Here is a 16,259-nt window from a genome sequence, read left to right as displayed (position 1 = left end):
ATCCACGGCAGAGGGGCCGACGTTGGTGGCGCGGGCACGTCCGGTGGCGTCGCGGCGCCTGTTCTCGCAGGAGCGAGAGTCGTGGCCAGATTCGAGGCATCGACGATAGCGGATGTCGTTGGTGCAGTCTCTAACCCGGTGGCGATGGTCGAGGCAGCGGAAGCAGAGCCCCGCGACCTCCTCCGGCGACGGGCTGCGCCGTCGCAGCGGCGGAGGGCTTGGCCCGGCCGAGGAGCGCGGGCGGTTGCCGCGGTGCCTGCGCCGTGGCTGCTTGAACCCGTCGGCATCAACCTGAACCCCGCCGGAGATGCGATGCACCTCGGAGCGGGGGCCGAGGCGGGTTGCGGCAGGCTGTCGAGGGGGCGCCGGGGCGGGCAGCGCCGTAGGCGCCGGTGCAGAAGCTGGCGGGGTCCGGGCGACGTCGCTATAGGAACGCGGCGAGGACTCGCTCTCCGACTCGAACCCGCTGCCCCCAGAGGACACGCGGTCGCAGTCGGAGAGGGTCGCTCGGCGCCCAGCAGGGTCAGCGCCGGAGGAAGCCATGGCGGGTGCCGCGGGGAGGGGAGCTGGAAGGGGCTCGCGGTGGGGTGGAGGGCTGCAGGCGGGGAATCGGCGACAGCGGGGCTAGAGGAGGGAAGGAGCTAGGCGGGGGTGGGAGCGGAGCATTCTCACCAGCCGTTCCTGAAGAATGCCACATTAATATATACACCATGTAAGCTAATCTATACACAAATCTCTTAGCATCGTTGTGGTGATTGAGCATTGGTTCTACCCTGGGGCCTCAGGTTCGAGCCCTGTTGAACTCAGACTTGTGTGGCCTTTAAAAAAAAATTAAATGCAATCGAACAAGGAAGTCAGCGCTGTTGCAAAAATACACCTGTAAATAATAGTCAATTTGCAAGTGGTCAAAGGTAGGCTGGCGTGGCAGCTACGTGGTCAGTTTTTTTTCCTCCCAAATCGGTTTTGGCCTTATTTGATCAATTTAGCAAGTTTATGACCTAAATCGGTCAATTCCTGAGTTGTTGGCCTAAGGCGTGCACAGTTTGAGTTAAAGGACTAATGGCGCATTTCATTCCCTCTGATGTTATGTGATCAGGAAAATTAGTTCCGATCTAAGAACTTTTGCAGCCTAAAAAGGTCTTGAAGCACATTATTGTCATCATACGGTTAATGTATTACATTATTGTAGGTTGCATATTATCATATGGTTAAGTCTAAAAAGGTGTATTATAGTCATCTACACTGATCTTTATTGATTAATTTGCATATTCGTCTTCACGTGAAGCTGCATATGCTCAACTCACTTCTATGCTTTGTTACTGTGAAAACTGCAGGCCATCCCAGGGATGCTTCTAGCTCTTGTACTCTCTTTCGATCATCGCAAGAGCAAAGATGTGGCTGTTCCATCAGACTTATCTCCCTCCTCAAAGCGGCGAAAATATGTATGGTTTGCGCTAACAGGTTATGGTGTTGGCTTGGTAACTGCATTGGCAGCTGGGATCTTGTCTCAGTCTCCCCAGCCTGCTCTACTCTACCTGGTATGTTTTGCCTGCTGATAGTCTCAGGTTTTCAGACATTACTTTCATTTTCTTTGCCCTACCGAGCTATGCTTGCCAGACTTGGTTGCGCCTATTCTTAAGCAGCGAAGTACTTGTAGTCAGCTTGAGCAATGCCACAATGGCATGTATGGTATGCATGATCTTCTTTGTGACGGAACTTCTGATTTCAGGTGCCCTCGACACTCGGGCCCATTGTGTACCTGTCATGGTTGAGGAATGATCTGTGGGAGCTGTGGGAAGGATCTGGCACAATTGTGAACGAGAAAGCTCATTTGCTGGAAGTCTGAGATGATCCAACATGGCCATAAAAATCACAACCTCTTGTGATGTAATCTAGCTAAAAAAATCTGCTCCAAGCTTCTCATTCTACAGGAGAATATTTATAAGATAGTTTGGCCTTAGTAATCTAAGCCTTTTACCATGTTCTCACAAGAGGAAACAATATGTAATTTATCTGTAATGGAAATTGTTACTCCGTATTATATTTGGTGAAATTTTCTATTCTCTCTTGCTTGAACGATGAAGCTACTTCTAGTCATGTTTCGTGATTACTCAAAGTGTTTATATTGAGGTATTTGATTTAAATTGGTGTTCGGCGAACTAAAAAAAAGGAAGAGAGCTGAGCAGTCCTTTCTCCTTTCTTCCTGCAATCTGAAAGCAGATTTAATAATTGTAAAAATAAAAAATCCGGTGTACGTATTTTCTTTGACAACATGTTTCTTGTTGAGATAAATTAGCAGCCACTGGTGCAATATTTCCACTTCAGAAGGTAACGTTAATCACAGTATACTTACATTTTTTTTTGAGAAACCAGCATACTTTACATGGGAAACATTGCGGGCTGGTCAACCGGCCACATTCTCCGCCGGTCAAATGCGCCCCGTTGGATTGGATCAAGCCTGATCGATCCCCTCGCAAAGCTTGTCACGGGCGCGCGTCCTCGCATGGACCCACACACCGCCCATCCTCTTCCTCGCTATCCCTTGGTCCTTTTCAATCGCCATTCTCTCAACCCTCATAATTTCAACGTCGTGCACTTCATCGGGTGCCTGACAAAACCAACACCGCCGCGGCCGCCTACACCACCGCGTGTGCGTCAAGAGACGACCTTGGGCTGTCTGAGTACTACTGTGAGGTGGGGCGGAGCTGTAGAAGTCAGCGGACGAGGAGCTCCGGTCGACAGGGCGGACCTACGTGAAGAGACGTGGGGGCAGCTGCCCCCACTTGATTTTTTCCATCGGTTATAGGCTATTTTTTAATTAATTTTCATAAGTATTACGCCGGACATATCTTTCCCTATATATATATATATATATATATATATATATATATATATATATATATATCTTTCCTCTTTTCCTATCCCTATCCCTATCCCTATCCCTATTTCCTATCCCTATCCCTATCCCTATCCCTATCCCTATCCCTATATATATATATACTAATAAAGCACGGAGTGCTTCTGGTCGTCCGTCGTCGCTATCGATTTTGCATAAAAGTCCTTCGGTTTATTCGAATTCAACCCGCAGTCCCTGTTTAAGTGGATCTGAAAAAACGCTTTAATTTTGCACAAAGGACCCTATGTTTTGGTATATTCAAAACGCGGTCCTTTTTACATGGGCGGCGCGACTGGAGCTTGCAGGGGCCGGATCCGCGCACGGCGGGGGCTTGGAGGCGGATCCGGAGGTGGGCGGCGACGCGGGGGGCGAGGAAGGCCGGAGCGCGGCTTCCCGGGCGGATCCATGGCAGAGAAGAGACTGGGTGGTGAGGTTGAGAAGAAGGGAGAAAAGTGGGGCGGTGCGGCGACCCACGCAGGAGCTCGCCGGAGCCGGGTGACGATGGACGGGCGCGGGAGACAGAAGGATCCGGCGCGGCGGCGCGCACTCCTTGTAGTTGGAGGCGGGCCTTCATGGCCGTGGCGCCCCTCCCCCCGCGACAGCTCAGGCAGCGGTCAGATCCGCCCTCCCTCCCTCCCTCACTCCTCGCACTGGAAGACCTAGCCGCTGGGCCATGGTGACCGACGGCGATGATGACGGTGGTGGCTACCTCGACGATGGATAAAATCCGCTCCGCCCCTCCTCTTATCCGTCGACGACCGCTTGAATCCCGAGAGGAGAGGAGAGGAGTGGGAGATCCATGGCGGCGGAAAGATCCGCGCCTGGATCGGACCTGCTCGTCAAGGAGACCCACGCCATGGAGCTGCTCGTCAATGTTCCACCCTGGTGAGTGTCGATGCCATGGTTCTGCCCTTCTTCCCTCCCCTTCCCTGATGCTCTTCTCTCCCTCACGCAGGCACACATCCAACATCGCCATGGACCAGTAGCTCAAGCCGTCTTCTTCCAGATGGTGATGGAGTTCCCTCACCATCTGCAGGTCATCATCCTTAAGGGCTCCACCATCTGCAGGTCTTCCTTCTTCTCTTCTCTCTGTTGGATTCCATTTGATTTTTCTGCTCTATTGGTGAAGCTCCCTCTCTTCTCTGCTGCAGTGTCTACAGTGGACTATTTGCATCTTCAGTGCAAATACCTGATTGTATATGGATGGATTGTAGGGTCTAACCACCTTGATTTGATTCGGGCTGGAGCAGCAGCAGCAGGTCCTTCCTTCCATGGAGGGCATCCACAACATGACCCGCACAAGGAGCTCCAAGCAGACAAAGGTACCTGCTCCATTGTTGTACATGTTCGTGAGTTCTTTGTGATGATGAAACCACTGATTGGATGTCCTGATTAGATACAATCCATTCCATTGAACTGTGGGGACAACATGAGGCACATGTCTCTGATTTGTTGTTACTTTGGTTGACAATATGTACTGTGCATGCGTGTGTGTGTCGATAAGTAGCAGATTTGCTTGGCCGCCTGTGACACTCATGCCAAATCCTTGACATTTCTGGGGTTATACAACCATCATGTTTTCTAAGGTTTTGTTTTCCCGCCTCCATCTCTTCCATGGCAAGCAGCACAGGTTTCTTTGTTTGTAAATTAAGCAGTCTGGTAGATTTGGAAAGGAGGAACAGGGTACTGAACTTTTATATATCTGCACAAGGTACCTTTCAATTAATAAGATTTGTTTTTCTGTTCTGAATAGGGTACTGAGCCTGATAATTGTACCTTTCTATTCTGAATTGCATATTTGTAGGAATACTATGTTATGTAAGAACATGGCGGTGCAGTCACCCGAGGTGAAGAAGCTCTGTCACCTACCTCTACATCCTCCACTAGGCTGACAAGCACAACTGCTAACAAGTATGCTAATCCACCCTCATCTGCATCGCTTCCTCCTAGCCTGTGATTTATGACATGGAGCATGTTGTTCTGTTATCATATACACGAATCTGTCCATGCTTAAATGTGGTCATAGGTTGTGGAATAGGAGAAACAATATAATGTTCTTTAGCAGATGCAAACCTGTCCATGCCTTATTTGGACCAATAATTACTGGTGTTGCCTATTTGATATGTAAACATATTTTTTTGGATGTCTCAGAAAAATGCCATGCTACTACATAAGTTTGAATCAAACAAATTAAATTTGTAATAAGATCCCTGAAAGTAATTAAGTGCTTCTTGAATGCATGGAAACAACAAGTTAGATATCTCAGAGGTACTATGTCATATATTCTGAAAGTGGTGCACATGGATATGTATTCTTGGTTAGCTTTATGTTCCATTTCTGTTGTACATGCTCCAAGAGTTAATGTGTTATTCTGAAAGGATATGAAGTGAATTGTCTTCTACTGCAATCAATGGGCATTTCGTTCTACACATATGTCCTGATGTTGTAGTGCCACTTGATTTCCTTTAAAATTTCAGTAACAATTGAGCAATATTGGCCTTCCCTTTTTCCTGTATTAAGTACTATTCATGGAGTCAAAGCTCATGGAGATGGTCTGTTACTGATTGCTGCATCTATAGAGCTCACTAATAAAATATCTGCTGGTTCATCTAACTTATTTGATCTATATGTTTTTGTTTACCTGCAACACGAAGAGAAAAACATGCTCAATTAGTTCATAAATTTTAAAATTGTGCATTTTGTATAATTTCTGCTGGTTCCAGTCACAGCATGCCAGCATCTAATCCTTGCAGCAACACCAGGAGTAGACTTTGGATATTTTTCTATACATTTGACATTAAATTTATACCAACTTGCATCCATCGATCACTAGCTATTACATGCAGTAGGTAATTATCTGATGTCAATGCAACATCCAAATCATTGAAATACGACCTCTTATTCTACACAGTTCTTTATGCTTTGACAAATCACAAAGTAGAAATCGATTTAAAGATAATCTATAATTATAATAAAACCAGGGATTGCTTTTCTGAAAGAAAAACAAGGGATTGTTAATATGTTTAAATATGAAGATTTGCAGTACTGTAGGTCCTTACCTCTTCTTTTCCAAAGTAGATAGGACAAAAAAAATATGTCCCCACTAATCGGTACGTGCAGCAGTGAGGAACCGAGCAAAAGGGGAGCTTGGCTTCCAATGGGGTGATGGACAGATTGTAGGTGGGTGCTTGCCTCATATCTTCAATGTGAGAATATTGATTTCTCTTCTACTCCCTCTGTTTCTAAATATAAGTCGTTCTAGGGATTTCAATACAAACTACATACGGATGTATATAGACTATGTTAGAGTGTAGGTTCACTCATTTTGCTCCGTATGTATGTAGTGGAATCTGTAGAAAGACTTATATTTAGGAATAGAGGGAATATCGGTTAGTAAGCATTTTCCAAACTGTACGAAAAAAATGTTCAGGAGTTAAACTACTTTTCTTACTATTCATGCGAGATGGCAGAATACTTTGCTTACTATTCTCTTCAATTATTCCCCGATTACAAGGATGGCATTGTTCACGAGTTAATCTACTGTAGAAAAAATGACACACCATTGTCAAGTTGGTAGGAAATCAACCTGCTGTATCTATTTTTTTTTTCTTCTGGCATGTCCATCGACTTTGTTAACACCAAACAAAGTAACAAACTTGACAAAACTGAAACTCATCTCCCAGATTTCTCTATGCACTTCCATAGATTCTGATATGTCCATTGTCTTTACGACTTACATTTTGTATGTATCTGGAAGCTAATTCAGCATGACCCACGAGTGTTGATTTGTATGTTAGTGTGATAGAATCTCACTGAAAAAATTGACAGAATAAAGGAAAATATATATTAGATGTGTGTTATAAGAACGAGTAGTCCATGCTGCCATGCAACCAATAAGTAGTCAGACTTTAAAACCATTGTCATGCAAAAATTAGGACAACTTTTGGAGTACTTGGGTTATCCGGGTTCTTATAAACAGGTTCCCTTTGTTGTAAGAGAGCAAGGTGCTAGCGGACTCACATGATGAGTTCTATGATCCAGAGAAGGTTGACCCTAGCCAAGAGGGGCATTCAGGCGACGTGGACTCACATGATGAGTTCTGTGTTCCACATAAGGTTAATCCACCATGAAGTGTCTTGTCCATGGAGGATCGTTGTTGGCTTTGAGGGAGACGTACAGACTGTTTCCTATAACCTTTCTATTTTTTTGCTTGGCTCATTCAGTAGCTTTTGTGATAACAGTTGTGGCAAGCTTTTGTTGGTGTTGGAGCTCCCAAAGTAGAAGGGTACTCTATTTTTGTTTGCTTCTCTGTTTCGTATAGTGTGCTTACTTCTGAAGGTACATGCTCAGATTCTTTGGCCTCGGACGTTGTAGATGAAAGCCTTGATGTACTATCAGCATTTTTTGCTAATGGGGAGACAGCCGTGTTCGTTGTAAAGGAAATGAATTAATCTTTTATGTTAACCATTTATATCGGGGAATGCTAATAGAGGCCATTTTGACATGTCTGCGAGCTGCCCTGCTTTAGATGAGGATGGAAAAATACATTGAGATACTTGCTTCCGGCTTATGCTAGACACAATCTACATGCCATGCCATGCCACTACTGCACATAGCGGTACAATCCAAATGCTGTTATGCCACATCGGGTTCTGGTTGGACGGTGGTTGAAATCGAAGAAGACACAACCTAAGCAATTTGGTTACCCCGTTGCAACGCACGGGCATATTTACTAGTATATATATATATTATATATTATATTATATATATATATATATATATATATATATATATATATATATATATATATACTAGTAAATATGCTGATGTGTAGATTTCAAATATGCTATTATATTAATCATCATTCCTAAAATTCCATTTATGATGCAACCTTTATTAATATCTTCTTTATATGGGGTATTTTGAAAATCCCGGCTTAACGTTGATATTTCTGTAGTCTAATAAATTGGAAACATGTTGAATACATTTCACAAATAATACAACCTTATGAACCTACACCACTTATCATGTTGTTTCTCGTGGGGCATTGTGAAAGATTTGAAGGGATTCGCCGATGCTCTCAGGTGTGCGTATGAGGGATGATTTTTTTCGCCTGTTTACCTGGGAGACCCAGGTTCGAGTCCCCTTGCTCCCTTTTCCTCCTTTTATTTTTCTCTCCTATTAATGTTGGTAGGCGTAGGATATTACTACTCGCTCCAGCGTCACTTAGCAGATGGGCAGCACAATGTACCAGTTACTCTATTTTTTGGACATATTCATATATTTCAAAAAAAAATCATAACTTTCAAACCCTAACTCCAAATCTAACAAGTTATGTATAGAAATCCCTTAAAAAGATGTGTAGATTTCAAATATGGTATTATATTAATCACTTTCAATGTCAAAAAAACTCATAACTTTCAAACCCTAACTTCAAATCTAGCATGTTATATATAGAAATCCCTTAAAAAAATGTGTAGATTTCAAATATGGTACTATATTAATCACTTTCAAATCCTAACGCCAAATCTAACATGTTATATATGGAAATCCCTTTAAAAAGATGTGTAGATTTCAAATATGCTATTATATTAATCATCATTCCTAAAATTCCATTTATGATGCAACCTTTATTAATATCTTCTTTATATGGGGTATTTTGAAAATCCCGGCTTAACGTTGATATTTCTGTAGTCTAATAAATTGGAAACATGTTGAATACATTTCACAAATAATACAACCTTATGAACTTACACCACTTATCATGTTGTTTCTCGTGGGACATTGTGAAAGATTTGAAGGGATTCGCCGATGCTCTCAGGTGTGCGTATGAGGGATGATTTTTTTCCGTTGCAACACACTGGGAATAATGCCTTTCCATGGAATCTGAAGCATGCATGGTTAAAAAAGAAATTCCGAATCATACACCTGATTTCATGAAAATTATTGTGACCTCTTCAAATAGAAAATTCGTTTTAGTGTGGTATGTGCAAATCTGTTTATTATGTTTCCTTCTATATGAAAGAAAATTGAGTTGTACTTTAGACTTTATAGGTCTCCGTGCATGTAAGTTTAGAAGAAATTTGGTAACGAAAATCAGTAATGGGCATCTGGTAACTTACCAATTAAATCTTAATTTCTTATATATGTACATACATGTACGATCCTCATGATTTAGGCTCTCAATGATAAATCAAATGATGAAGGTAATGACTCATTATACTACAAATTAACTAGGAAGGTAATTTAGATATTTAAATTAATCAATTCTTTCAGGATTGAAGTGTAGCATCTCATACATGCATTTTAAGATCATTGGTAAAATATACATTACATGGCTGATGCAACAGAATGTTATCTTGAGTCATTGGGCTAGGGAGGTGTGTTTTGATTCTCCCGGTGCAACGCACGGGCATATTTACTAGTATATATTTATTATATATATATATATATATATATATATATATATATATATATATATACTAATAAAGCAATTACTGCTTCTGGTCGTACGTCGTCGACCCTTTGGCAAAAAGCCCCTCTGTTTTGTAGTATTCAACCCGCAGTCCTTTCTTAAGTGAGAAAACGTTTCGTTTAAACATTTTACAAATAAATCCTTATAGTTTACCGTATTCAACCCACGGTCCTTTCTAAATTGAAAAAAAGCACGCCAGAAAACACACACGAGAACGGGCTCTCCTCTCCCTCGCCTCCCGATCCCAACCGCCAGGCGCTCGATCTGGTGCCGCGCCGGCCATCTGGGCGCGGCGTCGATGGATCTGGCGGCGGGTGCGGCATCTTGCTCCGCTGGCGACGGTGTCCTGCTGATGCAAAGAGACCAGGGCGTGAGGAAGAGAGGAAGAAAGGAGAAGGGGCACAAGGTGAGGGAGGCGGTCGCCGGCGGCGGCGGCTCCGGTGACCGGCTGGAGGGAAGGGAGAGGAACTCCTGTTGAGGCGGCGCGGCTTGGTGCACGCTGGTTTCTCCGGATCGACCCCCTACTCAGATCTGCACGCCCCTGATGATTGGAGGTAGGGTAATCACTCTCTTCTTTAAAACTAGATCGTTTTCTTCTTTGGTCTGGAAAACATAAATCCTTAGACACCCACCGGTATGTTTCAACATGTTTTTAGCCTTGATTTGATGTAAAAAGGATCTAATTTCTCTTCCCGCTTATGTTCTGGATTTCATCTTTTCTCCTTTCTCTGATTTACTCATACACGACTCCTGACTTGCTGCATGTGGCTGCTGAATCTTCCTACTGCAGGTGTGCCTTTCACATGTTCGTTGAGTTGCAGCAACAAGGACAGATGGCCATCTTCACAGGTTATGCCCCTTACTGTAATTTGCATTCAGTTATGTGCAGTAATAATGCCATATTTGTTAGCCTGCTAGCTGTTTCCAGATTTTTTTAGACATGATTGACTGCTTCTACACAAAAGGAGTTTGTCGAAAATAAGAGCAATCCCATTGTTGCTACAGAGCCCGAAGATTCTTTGCCTTTCTTTGAACTGTTTGAGTTTTTTCTTTCATATGGCTACAATTATTTGATTGGTCCATGTAGATTTAGGCAACATGAGATGAGCCGATGATATATATTGTAATATACGATGTCTATTGCTACAAGTGTTGATGTCTTGGTGATGGCAGGTTTTGCAAGTAATTGAAATGCTTTTTGAGTAGAGGATAATTAGAGATATAATGTTCTACCTGATCTTGAGGTATGTGAAAGTGAACTTGGTGATTTTGAGTAATTCTAAGAGTATACATCTCATCTATCAGGTATCCTTTTTTGAGTAATGCTGAGAGGATACATCTCATCTATGAGGAATTAATCCATCTCGTTTTCTCTGTGTTTACCTTGTTCTACAAATGGCTAACTAGGTAATGATTATTGATAGCTAATGACATGAGGGAGAGGGGGACAAGCCCCTTTAGCTACTGCAATGTGGTTGTGCATACAAATGTGCTACTCATATTCCACTGTTAGACGAGCTAGGCGCGAGAAGCAGGTTCAGAATTCAGCTCCATTTGATTTACATTTAGATCATCTTGCTGCAACACCATCACTTTTCTTGATAGCAAACAACAATTTTTAGTAATCATTTATAGCTTTTCTTTGGTTTGTTTATTCTATTATACCATAGATATCATGAGAAACTGTTAATCGCTTAAGGAGGGTGTTCTGTTCACTCAAAATCAACTGCCTAATGGTCTGATTAGTTTATGTATGTGAAAATTTATTTTAATAATTATAGTTGCAATTTCCAGTCAAGGCATATGTTCTTTTATACTTTTATAGTGAGTCTACAATAGGTTGAATAGATTCGATTTCTATTTCCTTTCCTTGTCGTCGTCCACTTAGGTTATAAGGGGAGCCAGAGAGGTGAGGGAGGTGACCAAAGCGGCAGCGGCCTTGGGGTGCCGAAGAAGAGAGCGTAGGAGGATGGAAAGGGGCTCTTATACGACGGCTGGAAGAGGTAACCTAGGATTTCGTGGTGCTCTACTCTATACCTCATGCTCGGATGATTGTACTTTTCGTTTTGACTGATCAATTGGGTTTAATTCTGTATGAGTTGGGTAGCAGCTTGAGCTCAAAAGGTTCTCTACTCTATCCAAATATTCTGCTGGATTTGATTAGAATTTGTGTTTATTAAAACATGCACCAAGAGGATCTAGGCCAAACAATGACAAATTATGCAGCTGCACCTAAACATCTTAATACCACAAGATGGTCACTATGGAACTACATAGCTTCGGCTCGTCACTGGTTACCATAATTTGTAATGTGGCGATTGATGGATGTGCGTAGATAGATTATATACCTACATGGTACTTTCTGGGTATGTGTATAGAGGAATCCCTCATGTATTTAGATTGTTTGCTTAACTATTACTCTTCTCTATTTTCCGACTTTGTGATAACTTAATATAAATTACATTTTGTTTTGAAATAAAAAGATATGTGATGGTAATTGTGTCGTGTTCTATCAACAGAACTATGCTCTCCTAAACCTGAATGGGCCAAAAGTGACAAGACAGACAGATCTGGCAGTCAATTATTCTTCAGTTTCGGTTGTGATGTTTCAACATGAGTTCAGAGCGTTAATGCTTTGCTGATGCGAGGAGGTGAAGTTGTATGCTACCAGAGTGCAGATATTTCTTGGTATGTTTGCTTTCAAGAAAAGATGGATGTGTGTTGTGACTGTGACAGATGGTTCTACTGGATATGTTGTTGGGTTTATAACAAGAAGCATTGGTAAGTGTTGAACTTGGAGGAGTAGCGTACCAGGAGCAGCTGCTGTTGTGTCTTTCTTGGTGTGTGGCGGCTCTCACGGAACAGAGGAGGAGGAGCTCCTCTTCTAGGTCAACATTTCTCATGGGTTTGGGCCTAAGAGATAGGTACAGATGGGCTAGGGCCCATACCGGTTCAACACTCCCCCTCAAGATGGGTGGTAGATATCTATCATTCCCATCTTGTTGCAAGCTAGGTTGCATTCCTTTGCTGCCAAACCTTTTGTCAAGCAGTCTGCTATCTGTTGGCCTGTGTGCACATACTCAATCTTTATAATCCCAACATCAAGCTTCTCTTTGATGAAGAATCGATCAATCTCTACATGCTTAGTTCTGTCATGTTGCACTGGGTTGTTAGCTATGCATATAGCAGACATGTTGTCACACCAGACATTCAGAGGTCCTTCTCTTAGCAATTTCAATTCACTTAGAAGGTTTCTCACCCACAACATCTCACTTAACCCCTGAGACATGGCTCTATATTCTGCTCCTGCTGTTGATTTTGATACAACTGGCTGCTTCTTGCTTCTCCATGAAACTAAGTTACCTCCCACAAACACACAATACCCAGATGTTGATCGACGATCATCCAGGCAACTTGCCCAGTCTGCATCACTATACCCATCAACTACCAAGTGGCCATTCCCTTCGAACCACAGTCCTCTTCCTGGTGTTCCCTTCAAATACTTCAGAATTCTGTGTGCTGCCTCCACATGTCCACTTCTGGGCTCATGCATATACCTACTCACTATGCTCACAGCATAGGCAATGTCTGGCCTTGTGTGACACAAGTATAGTAAACGCCCTACCAGTCTTTGGTATTTCTCCTTATCCACTAGATCTCCTGATTGTGCTGTTACCTTATGGTTTTGGTCAATTGGGGTAGTAGCAGCTCGACACTCTAACATTCCCATATCACTGAGGAGATCCAAGGTGTACTTGCGTTGGGACAAGGCTATCCCTTTGGCAGATCTTGCAATCTCAATACCCAGAAAATACTTCATCTGACCAAGATCCTTCACTTCAAATGCCTTTCCAAGACACTCCTTTAACCTTGCTATCTCCGTCCCATCATCTCCAGTTATGATTATATCATCTACATAGACTGCAAGGATGACAATCTTCCTATTCTGATGCCGGTAGAAGACAGTGTGATCCTTATTGCATTGTTTGTATCCCATCTCACACATAGCCCTTCGGAATCTATCGAACCAAGCTCTCGGTGATTGTTTCAGACCATACAAAGACCTTTTCAATCTACACACCTTGCCTTCAGTTTTAGATGAGTCCAATCCAGGGGGGACTTCCATATAGACTTCTTCTTTTAGTTCTCCATGCAAGAAAGCATTTTTCACATCTAACTGATGCAAAGGCCATCCAAAGTTTGCTGCACATGATACTAATATCCTCACAGTGTTCATTTTTGCTACTGGAGCAAATGTTTCGTCATAGTCTATCCCATAGGTTTGACTATATCCTCTTGCAACTAGTCTGGCTTTGTATCTCTCAATCTTGCCTTCAGGATTCTGTTTGACAGAATAAACCCATTTGCAGCCCACTGTTTTCTTTCCTGCTGGCAACTCAGCTAACTCCCAAGTCCTCTGTTTTCTCAATGCTTCTAGTTCTTCTCGCATAGCAGCACACCACTTAGGGTCCTTTGCATTTCTCCAATCTGAAGGAATAACCATCGCTTGAAGAGAAGCAATGAACACTTTATATGATGCCGACAGAGCATCATAATTCACATAATTCCCAATATTATGCTCAAACCCATATCTCTCGACAGGTTTGGCAGCCGCAGCCCTAGTTCCCTTCCTCAACGCAATTGGCATCTCCGTGGATGAGTCCTCCTGTTCTATGTGTGACTCCCCCTGCATCACATTCTCATTTCCTGCTTGCTCCCCCTGGGGTTCATTTGCCTTGGCTCGCCGGGTGTAGACTTTAAGTGGCTTCTGTGCTATGCCCTGCTGCTGCTCAGGTTGCTCTTGAACCTGATGCGTTTCTGTTTCACCTTCTCCACTAGACAACGGCAACACGGGTATAGTGCCCACCATTGGCGGTCTTGCTTGCTGCATCACCTCTTCCTGACATCTTCCTTGTTCTCTCCCTCTTGCTTCAGATACTTGAGGTTGCAACACCACCTCCCCCTCTGGACCAACCACAGGCTGGTCCAGACATTCAAACAACAAGCTCAAGTCAGTTTTTTCCCCATAGTAAGGATTAGATTCCCAGAATGTCACATCCATGCTCACGAAAGTGCGCCTATCAGAAGGACTCCAGCACTTATACCCTCTCTGTCCAGAAGGATAGCCAATAAAGATACACTTCACCGCCCGAGGATCCAGCTTGTTCACAGCAGGTCTATGATCCCTGACAAAACAAGTACATCCAAACACCTTTGGTGGCACACTAAATTTATTCTCTCCTAATAAGAGTTCACAAGGAGATTTCATACCCAGTATCATGGATGGTGTGCGACTGATCAGATAGGTTGCAGTCAGAACGGCTTCACCCCATAGACACTTTGGCACATTCATAGTGTACATGATTGAGCGCGCCACCTCAAGGATATGCCGATTTTTCCGCTCTGCCACGCCATTTTGGGGAGGAGTGTCCGGGCAAGATGTCTGATGCAGAATACCTTGGTCTGATAGGAACTCTCCCAGCCTTCTGTTGACATATTCTGTCCCATTGTCAGTCCTTATCATTTGAACCTGCACCTTGAATTGAGTTTTAACATACGCACAGAAGTCCTTGAAACACTCAAACACCTCATCTTTATGTCGCATTAGATACATCCATGTCATGCGAGTATTGCAATCAATGAAGGTGACAAAATATTTCATTCCATTTATCGAGGTTGATGGACATGTCCAAACATCTGAATGAACAAGCACAAATGGGAGTATACTCCTGAGCCCCTTACTCACATACGATATCCGAGTGTGTTTAGCATACTCACATGCCTCACACCTTAACTTGGTTTTATCTAAACCATTCATTACATCAGGGAAAGCTTTCTTCATTTTCTCAAAAGAAACATGTCCAAACCTACAATGGTGGATCATAGCTAATGCTTCCTTCTCTGTCGCAGTCGCAGCAAGAGCCATGCCAGCAGTCTTCACATCCTCCTGGCGATCCATGTACCATAGTCCTCTATGCCTGGTTCCTGCCCCAAGCCTCCTCCCAGTTCCCATCTCCTGAATCAAACAGCGGTACTTATTAAGAGTTACGTCACAATCTATCTGATCAATCAAAGCACTCAATGACACTAGACTAACTGGGAAAGCTGGAACATGCAAAACTGATTCCAACTTAATACTTGGAGTACATTGCACTGCCCCAACCCCCTTAATAGGTTGTGCAGTACCATCTGCAGTTTGAATAGTTCCATTGTACGATTGGGGGTACTGTTGATAGCATTCAAACTCTCTAACGTTGCCGGTTACATGTTTCGATGCCCCTGAGTCTAAAACCCAATCTACACCAGCCCTATGAACAGCAACAGATGCAGTTTCATTACCTTCATCAGAGTACACAAAATGAGCAAAGTCACCAAACACTGTCTCTGCTTGCTGTTCGTTCCTCTTGTTTTGACCCTGCTGCTCATTTCTCATGTCTTGACTATGAGAAGAACTGGACTGACCCTCACTCATGACAGATACATTCGCTCTGGCCTCCCCTTGGTAGCGATTGTAGTTGTTATAGTTACTTGGAGCACTTCTGCCCCTGTTGTTGCTTCCACGATAGTATCCCCTGCCATCTCCTCTGTAGCTGCCTCTGTAACCTCCTCTGCCTTTGTTGTCTCTCTTCGGTGGGGCTGTGCACTGGTAACTGAGATGCCCTTTCAGCCCACAATTGTGGCAGTCTCTTGTCTCAGGCCTATTCATTATGTGATAAGCAGGTCTGGAAGCCACCTTTGACCGCTCCACAGCTTTCAGTCTAGTCTCCTCCTGTGCTATAGCAGCAATGGCATCTCTTAGCGACGGCAACTCAGCTTGTTGCATTAAGATAGCCCTTCTATTCTCAAACATGGAGTCCAGCCCCTTCAAAAACTTGAGGACACGCCTAT

At 43.4% G+C, this 16,259-nt stretch overlaps 1 protein-coding gene and 2 long non-coding RNA genes across 3 annotated transcripts in view; all 3 read left to right on the top strand.

The window, feature by feature from the left end:
• The window catches only part of LOC119328674 (signal peptide peptidase-like 1), a 10,846-nt gene extending 8,767 nt beyond the window's left edge, over positions 1 to 2,079 (top strand). The window contains exons 3-4 of the mRNA XM_037601654.1: positions 1,335 to 1,538; positions 1,730 to 2,079. Of these exons, the coding sequence (XP_037457551.1) occupies positions 1,335 to 1,538; positions 1,730 to 1,846 (321 nt within the window). The 3' untranslated portion in view covers positions 1,847 to 2,079. The remainder of the gene's footprint in view (positions 1 to 1,334; positions 1,539 to 1,729) is intronic.
• A 1,110-nt stretch (positions 2,080 to 3,189) lies between these two features.
• On the top strand, positions 3,190 to 5,276 carry LOC119327361. Its single transcript, XR_005158471.1, has 5 exons — positions 3,190 to 3,781; positions 3,852 to 3,964; positions 4,048 to 4,218; positions 4,522 to 4,607; positions 4,701 to 5,276. It is a non-coding gene; the product is annotated as an uncharacterized LOC119327361 (long non-coding RNA).
• Positions 5,277 to 9,445: 4,169 nt separating this feature from the next.
• LOC119329113 lies at positions 9,446 to 12,153 on the top strand. Its single transcript, XR_005159297.1, has 4 exons — positions 9,446 to 9,925; positions 10,162 to 10,615; positions 10,779 to 11,374; positions 11,891 to 12,153. It is a non-coding gene; the product is annotated as an uncharacterized LOC119329113 (long non-coding RNA).
• The last annotated feature ends 4,106 nt before the right edge of the window (positions 12,154 to 16,259 follow it).

This window comes from Triticum dicoccoides, chromosome 7A (genome assembly GCF_002162155.2).
Source record: "Triticum dicoccoides isolate Atlit2015 ecotype Zavitan chromosome 7A, WEW_v2.0, whole genome shotgun sequence".
NCBI lineage: Eukaryota > Viridiplantae > Streptophyta > Magnoliopsida > Poales > Poaceae > Triticum > Triticum dicoccoides.
The sequence above is the reverse complement of the archived record's forward strand: the minus strand, read 5'-3'. Positions and strand labels throughout refer to the sequence as shown.